A 9248-nucleotide genomic window follows, 5' to 3' on the forward strand; every position below is an offset into this window, starting at 1 on the left:
ATAGGGTATCTCAGTGGGGTGTCACAGTGTTATCATGTTCTCATGCACTTCTGACCAGAGAGGGGGCTGGGTGCCATTTGGATGCAGAAACACACACGTGCAAATTACTTCTAGCATCGCCCTACTGTATGCGTGCGTGCACGTCTGTGTGTTTCTGCACATAAGCGTTTGTGTGGGTGTTAGGATTCATTTTTATCAATGCACTGAAGCACAAAAATATTTATTTTCCCGTTTGCAGTTTTGTCAAATCAAAGTTTCATTTCACTTCAAGTCACATTGACTGTTTTTTAAATGTATAAATTTATTTCACCTTTATTCAACCAGGTAGGCTAGTTGAGAACAAGTTCTCATTTGCAACTGCGACCTGGCCAAGATAAAGCATAGCAATTCGATACATACAACAACACAGAGTTACACATGGAATAAACAAAACATACAGTCAATAATACAGTAGAAAAATAAGTCTATATACAATGTGAGCAAATGAGGTGAGATAATGGAGGTAAAGGCAAAAAAAGGCCATGGTGGCGAGGTAAATACAATATAGCAAGTAAAACACTGGAATGGTTGATTTGCAGTGGAAGAATGTGCAAAGTAGAAATAGAAATAATGGGGTGACAAAGGAGCAAAATAAAATAAAAAATAAATACATAGGGGAAGAGGTGTTGTTGGCTAAATTATAATTGGGCTATTACATGTGCAGTAAATCTGTGAGCTGCTCTGACAGCTTGGTGCTTAAAGCCTAGTGAGGGAGATTAAGTTGTTTTCCAGCTTCAGAGATTTTCAGTTCATTCCAGGTCATTGGCAGCAGAGGAAACTGAAGGAAAGACGACCAAAGAGAGAATTGGCTTGGGGGTGACCAGTGAGATTATAGCCTGCTGGAGCGCCGTGCTTCGAGTGGCGTGCTTGCTATGCGTAGACCAGTGAGCTTGAGATAAGCGGGGCTTTAACCTAGCAGAGACTTGTAGAGATAACCTGTAGCCAGTGGGATTTGGCGACGAGTATTGAAGCAAAGCCAACAACGAGAGTGTCAGTCGCAATGGTGGGTATGTATGGGGCCTTTGTGACAAAACGGATGACACCTGTGATAGACTTAGACCAGTTTTTGATAAGAAGTGTTGGAGACTATTTATAGATGACATCACGAATCGAGAGGTGCGATGGCAGTTGTTACGAGGGTAATGCTTGCAGGCATGATGGAAGGAGGCTTTGTTGCGATTTAGGAAGCCGATTCTAGATTTTAATTTTGGATTGGAGATGCTAATGTGAGTCGAAGGAGAGTTACAGTCGAACCAGACACCTAGGTATTTGTAGTTGTCCACGTATTCTAAGTCAGAGCCGTCCAGAGTAGTGATGCTGGACGGCGCGAGGCAGTGCGGGCAGTGATATCGGTTGAATAGCATGCATTTCGTTTACTTGCGTTTAAGAGCGGTCGGAGGCCACGGAAGGAGAGTTGTATGGCATTGAAGCTCGTCTGTAGGTTAGTAACACAGTGTCCCAAAGAGGGGCCAGAAGTATACAGAATGGTGTCGTCTGCGTAGAGGTGTATCAGAGAATCACCAGCAGCAAGAGCAACATCATTGATGTATACAGAGAAGAGAGTCGGCCCGAGGATTGAACCCTGTGGCACCCCCATAGAGACTGCCAGAGGTCCGGACAACAGGCCCTCCGATTTGACACACTGAACTCTATCAGAGAAGTAGTTGGTAAACCAGGCGAGGCAATCATTTGAGAAACCAAGGCTGTCGAGTCTGCCAATAAGAATGTGGTGATTGACTGAGTCGAAAGCCTTGGCCAGGTCGATGAATACGGCTGCGCAGTAATGTCTCTTATCGATGGCGGTTATGATGTCGTTTAGGACCTTGAGCATGGCTGAGGTGCACCCAAAACCAGCTCTGAAACCAGATTGCATAGGGGAGAAGATACGGTGGGATTCGAAATGGTCGGTAATCTGTTTGTTAACTTGGCTTTCGAAGACCTTAGAAAGACAGGGTTTGGGTCTAGAGTGTCACCCCCTTTGAAGAGGGGGATGACCGCGGCAGCTTTCCAATCTTTGGGAATCTCAGACGATACGAAATAGAGGTTGAACAGGCTAGTAATAGGGGTTGCAACAATTTCTGCAGATCATTTTAGAAAGAGAGGGTCCAGATTGTCTAGCCCAGCTGATTCGTAGGGGTCCAGATTTTGCAGCTCTTTCAGAACATCAGCTATCTGGATTTGGGTGAAGGAGAAATGGTGGAGGCTTTGGCGAGTTGCTGTGGAGGGTGCCGGGCAGTTGACCGGGGTATGGGTAGCCAGGTGGATTTATCGGTGGTGACAGTGTCTCCTAGCCTCAGTGCAGTGGGCAGCTGGGAGGAGGTGCTCTTATTCTCCATGGACTTTACAGTGTCCCAGAACTTTTTTGAGTTAGTACTACAAGATGCCAACTTCTGTTTGAAAAAGCTAGCCTTAGCTTTCCTAACTGCCTGTGTATATTTGTTCCTAACTTCCCTGAAAAGTTGCATATCACGGGGGCTATTCGATGCTAATGCAGAACGCCACAGGATGTTTTTGTGCTGGTCAAGGGCAGACAGGTCTGGAGTGAACCAAGGACTATATCTATTCCTAGTTCTACAATTTTTGAATTGGGCATGCTTATTTAAGATGGTGAGGAAGGCACTTTTAAAGAATAACCAGGCATCATCTACTGACGGGATGAGGTCAATGTCATTCCAGGATACCCCGGCCAGGTCGATTAGAAAGGCCTGCTCACAGAAGTGTTTTAGGGAACGTTTGACACTGATGAGGGGTGGTCGTTTGGTCGCAGACCCTTTACGGATGCAGGCAATGAGGCAGTGATCGCTGCGATCTTGATTGAAAACAGCAGAGGTGTATTTGGAGGGCAAGTTAGTTAGAATGACATCGATGAGGGTGCCCGTGTTTACGGATTTGGAGTTGTACCTGGTAGGTTCATTGATAATTTGTGTGAGATTGAGGGCATCAAGCTTAGATTGTAGGATGGCCGGGGTGTTAAGCATGTCCCAGTTTAGGTCACCTAGCAGCACGAGTTCAGAAGATAGATGGCGGGCAATCAATTCACATATGGTATCGAGGGCACAGCTGGGGGCAGACTGTGTGCCCATTTGAAAGGTTTTGTCTTACAGTTCACCATCCCAAATACCGAACTCACTAAGTCATCCTCCAGTCATAGCTTCAGCTACAGAGCAGTTCACACAGAACCGTTCCTTACAGCTCTGTGTTTGTTGTTCCAGTTAGTCCTTGAGTAGAGGAACGGCCACCCACTCAGACTGGAGCTAAAGCCTTTCCATTTCCATAGAGGAGCCAGCTTATCTGTTCTAAATGATAAGGGACAGCCATTGACTGTAATGGAGAGTCATTTAGTGATTTAGCAGTGTGTGTGTGGCTATGTGTGTGTGTGTGTCCTCTATCGCTTCATGCTCCCCTCTCTCTGTTTCTCTCGTTTTCCTCTCTCAGCCACCAATCCTTTCACTTTCCCCTACTCCCTCGTCTCTCTCTCCTGCTCAGTCAAGCAGACCTCTCTTTCCTCTCTTTCTGTCCGTGGCCATGTAATGGTCTCAGGTAGCTCCCTCAGTGTGACAGAATCAATAGCACAGCCGCTCAAACTCTTGCGTCCCAAATGGCACCATATGGCCTTTGTAGTGCACTACTTTTTGACCAGGGCCCATAGAGCTCTGATCAACAGTAGTGCACCAGAGGGAATAGGGTTCCATTTGGGACACAGCCCCATATCTAAACTAACGGAGGACATGATGACCAACAGAACAGGAACAGGATGTTCTTTCATGGCTGTTTGCAGTAAACAACATAGAGTGTGATTGAATACAGTGCGATTCAACTTCCTGTACATGTAATGTAAGAATGTGACCAATAGTTAACATTTGACCCCTCTCTCTCTCTTTCTATTTGTCTCTGTTCTTTCCTCTTGTCTTGTCTTCTCCCTCTAGGTTCCTGACCTACTGCTACCTGTTGGCGTTCAACGCCTNCTCTCTCTCTTTCTATTTGTCTCTGTTCTTTCCTCTTGTCTTGTCTTCTCCCTCTAGGTTCCTGACCTACTGCTACCTGTTGGCGTTCAACGCCTGGCTGCTGCTGTCTCCCGCGGTGCTGTGTTATGACTGGCAGGTGGGCAGTATACCCCTGGTGGAGTCACTGTGGGACACGCGCAACGTCGCCGCCCTGCTGCTGGGAGTGGTCATGGTCGCCCTCTGTCTGCACTGTGTCATGTCGCTACAGGTGAGATGGACATGGAGATTAGGTGCCTTCAGAACAGCCCCTCAGAACAGCCTCAATTCGTTGGGGCATGGACTCTACAAGGTGTCAAAAGCGTTCCACAGGGATGCTGGCCCATGTTGACTCCAACCATTCTTGATACACACAGGAAACTGTTGAGTGTGAAAAACCCATCAGCGTTGCAGTTGTTGACACAAACTGGTGCGCCTGGCACCTACTACCATACCCTGTTCAAAGGCACTTAAATATTTTGTCATTCATACTCTGAATGGCACGCATACACAATCCTTGTCTCAATTGTCTCAAGGCTTAAAAATCCTTCTTTAACCTGTGTCCTCCCCTTCATCTACACTGATGGAAGGGAATTTAACAAGTGACATCAATAAGGGATCATAGATTTCACCTGGATTCACCTGGTAGGAGTGCTATGTCATGGAAAGAGTATGATGTTCAGAATGTTTTGTACACTCTGTGTATTGAGTCTATCTGTCTAGTACTTGGAAGTCTACGTTGGAGGCTAGGAGTCTCTGAACTGGGCTTGCTTTCACACACGGATACTCACAGGTTTCTAAACATAGACACTATGCTATGAAAACTCTCACCTTCCAATCACACCACACTCTGTTAGAGGAGATGATCAAACTCTCTCACGTTATTTGCCCGACCCACGCCATGAACATACAGTACACACTTTCTCTGCGTTGCCGTGGTGACAGGCAGAGTTTAGAGAAGGAGACTTATTATGTGTGAAACGTGTGTGCACTGCATCGTTCGTCGTTATTGAGTAGACCTTTAGTCTTTGGTCTCCATCCCACTCAGACAGAGTGAGAGATGTCTCGCCTGCTACTGCCAGCTGTCAACACCGAATGTCATTTGTGAAATGGATCTCTTCACCCTGCTTGTCCTTCCCATAGTTTGCATCGGAATAATTGTTTAAAGCTGAAAGAACTGAGAGCTCTTGTTCTCTTCCTGTAGTTTGGGAGGTAACTTTTCTCAATACCCTGATCTTCTTGTAGAGGATGAAGCACAACTAGGCGGCAGGTGGCCTTGGCGTTGGGCCAGTAACTGAAAGGTCGCTGGTTCGAATCCCCAATCTGACTAGATGAAAAAAAATCTGTCTATGTGCCCTTGAGTAAGGCAATTCACCCTAATTGCTCCTGTAAGTACTATTTCTCAATTCACTTTACCCTTAACATGGCCTCAACACCAGTCATCCAGAACAGCCCACTCAAACAGAGTTCTGTAATCAGGTGTAAGTGATGGGAACAGGAAGTGTATTGAAAAGGAGTCAGGTGTGTATGTGCATGCCAGAGCAAGACGAGGAAAGACAAGTGCAAGTGAGGAAAAGCTAGATAGAGAGATGCAGTACGAATGAGAGGGAGAGTAAAAGAGAGGAAGCGGAAGAAAAGGGAGCATAAAGACTTTTCCATTCGCAGRGAAGAGTGAGGAAATTAGATGAACATTTAATTGGCCAGCCCCTGCTGGGTGGGAACAGGTTTACTGTAGGAGATGCTGACTCGTACTCTACATTACAGCAATGGTATTCTGCTGTGCACTAATCAGACAGGGGTAAACTCATTAGGCTGGTTAGTGTCATTGGTTGTTAAGACAAGTTATCACTGCTTTGATGGCTTTATTTCGAGAGAGAGAGACTTTTCCCTGCCCTCTCTCTCGTACTTGTTCCTCTCAGGCTTTCCCTGCCTCTCTTCATACTTGTTCCTCTCAGGCTTTCCCTGCCCTCTCTCGTACTTGTTCCTCTCCAGGTTCTTCTCTCTGCCTCTCTCGGCCCCACTTGTTCCTCTCAGGAGCTTTTCCCCTGCCCTCTCTCTCGTACCTTGTTCCTCTCAGGTTTTCCCTGCCCTCCTCTCTACTTGTTCCTCTCAGGTTTCCTCCAGTCCTCACTGTCTCTCATACTTGTTCCTCTCAGGCTTTCCCTGCCCTCTCACGTACTTGTTCTCTCAGGTTTTCCCTGCCCTCTCTCATACTTGTTTCCTCTCAGCTTTTCCTCTGGCCCTCTCTCATACTGTTCCTCTCAGTTTTCCCCTGCCCCTCTCTCGTACTTGTTCCTCTCAGGCTTTCCCTGCCCTCTCTCATACTTGTTCCTCTCAGGTTTTCCCTTGCCTCTCTCTCATACTTGTTCCTCTCAGGCTTCCCTGCCCTCTCTCGTACTTGTTCCTCTCAGGCTTTCCCCTGCCTCTCTCGTACTTGTTCCTCTCAGGTTTTCCCTGCCCTCTCTCTACTTGTTCCTCTCAGGCTTTCTCCTCTCTTGCCCTCTTTCCTCGTACTTGGTTTCCTCTCAGGTTTTCCTGCCCTCTCTCATACTTGTTCCTCTCAGTCTTTCCCTGCTCCTCTCTGTACTTGTTCCTCTCAGGTTTTTCCCTGCCCCTCTCAAATACTTGTTCCTCTACAGGCTTTCCTGCCCTCTCTCGATACTTGTTCCTCTTCAGGCTTTCCTGCCCTCTCTCATACTTGTTCCTTCTCAGGCTTTCCCTGCCTCTCTCTTCGTATACTTGTTTTCCTTCTCCTCCAGGGCTTTCCCTGCCCTCTCTCGTACTTGTTCCTCTCAGGCTTCCCTGCCCCTCTCTCATACTTGTTCCTCTCAGGCTTCCCTGCTGCCCTCTCTCTATGTTTCCTCTCAGGTTTCCCTGCCCTCTCTTACTTGTTTCTCTCAGGCTTCCCCTGCCCTCTCTCGTACTTGTTCCTCTCAGGTTTCCCTGCCCTCTCTCATACTTGTTCCTCTCAGGCTTTCCCTGCCCTCTCTCGTACTTTGTTCCTCTCAGGCTTTCCCTGCCCTCTCTCGTACTTGTTCCCTCTCAGGTTTTCCCTGCCTCTCTCATACTTGTTCCTCTCAGGTTTTCCCTGCCCTCTCTCTGTACTTGTTCCTCTCAGGTCTTTCCTCTGCCCTCTCTCTGTACTTCGTTCCCTCTCAGGCTTTCCCTGCCCTCTCTCTACTGTTGTTGTCCTCTCAGGCTTTTCCCCTGCGCCCCTCTCTCTACTTGTTCCCTCTCAGGCTTTCCCTGCCCCTCTCGTCCATACTTGTTCCTCTCAGGCTTTCCCTGCCGCTCTCTCATACTTGTTCCTCTCAGGCTTTCCCTGCCCTCTCTCTGTACTTGTTCCTCTCAGGCTTCCCTGCCCCTCTCCTCTCTACATGTTTTGCCTCTCTGCATCTTTCCTGCCCTCCGCTCATACTTGTTCCTCTCAGGTTTTCCCTGCCTCTCTCGTACATGCTCTGTTCCTCTTCGAGGCTTCCCCTCCTGCTCGCCACTTCTCCGTCCTCCTCAGAGTTACGCCTCCTCAGGTCTTTCCCCTGCCCCTCTCTCATACTTGTTCCTCCTCAGGTTTCTCTCCTCCGCCTCTCTCGTACTTGTTCCTCTCCAGGTTTTCCCTGCCCTCCTCTCATACTTGTTCCTCTCAGGCTTTCCCTGCCCTCTCTCATCTTGTTCCTCTCAGGCTTTCCTGCCCTCTCTCCGTACTTGTCCTCTCTAGGCTTTCCCTGCCCTCTCTCATACTTGTTCCTCTCAGGCTTTTCCCTGCCCTCTCTCATACTTGTTCCTCTCAGGTTTCCCTGCCCTCTCTCATACTTGTTCCTCTCAGGCTTTCCTCTGCCCTCTCTCGTTTACTTGTCCTCCTCTCAGGTTTCCCTGCCCTCGTCTCGTACTTGTTCCTCTCAGGCTTCCCTGCCCTCTCTCATACTTGTTTCCTCTCAGGTTTTCCCTCGCCTCTCTCATACTTGTTCCTCTCAGGTTTTCCTGCCCTCTCTCGTACTTGTTCCTCTCAGGCTTTCCCTGCCCTCTCTCATACTTGTCCTCTCAGGCTTTCCCTGCCCTCCCTCATACTTGCTTTCCTCTCGAGAAGAACTCATATCACCCTTTGCCGTCCTTTCAGGGCCCGTGTCCGAATCCCTTCATATTGTTGTTGTTTCCAAGGTCTTCAAGAGACTTCCCCTGCCCTCTGTCTCGTACTTGTTCTCGTCGAGCGTCATCCAATAATATTGATTTTCCTGGGATTTTCCCATATAAAATCCCCATCCCATGCCCTATACTCCATCTCAGTTAACTTGCTATTTAGTGCCTCCATCGGAGAGATGTTGATTCCCTGACCCTCTACTCATACTTGAGAGACTTTCCTCTCAGGTTTTCGCCCACACGTAGGGGGAGGCAGTCTTGCAATCTCACCCTGCAGAGATAAGCCCTGCAAAGTTTTTCTGTCATAACATTTCACAGGTTCCGTGTAAACTTTGATCCGTCTCCAAAGGTTTATCAGCGCGTCTTCGCCACTAGCCCTCCTCTCGTACTTGTTTCCTACTTTCTAAATGTTGCATATAAATTTCACACCTTGCCCTCTCTCCAGAAAATTCAAGTCCTCACTGATGATTGCCGGGAGCGCGCCCCCATTTTGTGGGCGTGTGATTCTGAGATCTCTCGGCATCGGCTATGTACTTGTCCTCCTCTCAGGGTTTCGTGGCTAGTGGCAGCTGCCCTCGGCGTCCTGCATACTCTGATTCTCTCCCCGCAGGGGTTTTGCCTCCCTGGCACCTCTCGGCTCTCCGTGCTTGTTCTGCTCTCAGGCTTTTCCCCTACCCCATATCCTCTCATTACTTGTTCCTCTCAGGAGTTATCCTGTCCTGCTGAGGCTTCTCATACTTGTTCCTTGCTCAGGCTTTGTCCACCATGTCGGGGTCTTCCGCCAGGCGTTGTGCCTTGGGGACCCATTGTGCATATTATTGATCTTCGCGGCTCCGCTTTCCTCCCGCCCACGGCATCCTAAGCCTCAGGAGTTATTTGGTGCCTTTCTGCCCGTCCGTATAGGCTGACGCGTCGTCTCTGTACTTGTCTCCTATCCTCAAGGTTATTCTACCTGCTCGTCTCATACTTGTTCCTCTCAAGGTTTTCCACCTGCCCTTCTCATGGTAACGTCTGTTCCTCTCGGTTTTCCGCTGCCTCTCTCAGGTAGACTTGTTCCCCCCCCTCTCAGGCTCCTTTGCCCTCTTCTCTGCGTGG

General features: G+C 48.4%; 1 protein-coding gene across 1 annotated transcript in view; it reads left to right on the forward strand.

Annotated features, from left to right (window-relative positions):
• LOC111951459 (protein O-mannosyl-transferase TMTC1) overlaps positions 1–9248 on the forward strand; it is a 100561-nt gene that overhangs the window by 38505 nt on the left and 52808 nt on the right. The window contains exon 8 of the mRNA XM_070434715.1: positions 4062–4251. Coding sequence (XP_070290816.1) covers positions 4062–4251 — 190 coding nt within the window. The remainder of the gene's footprint in view (positions 1–4061; positions 4252–9248) is intronic.

The sequence above is a fragment of the Salvelinus sp. IW2-2015 genome, linkage group LG24, assembly GCF_002910315.2.
Source record: "Salvelinus sp. IW2-2015 linkage group LG24, ASM291031v2, whole genome shotgun sequence".
NCBI lineage: Eukaryota > Metazoa > Chordata > Actinopteri > Salmoniformes > Salmonidae > Salvelinus > Salvelinus sp. IW2-2015.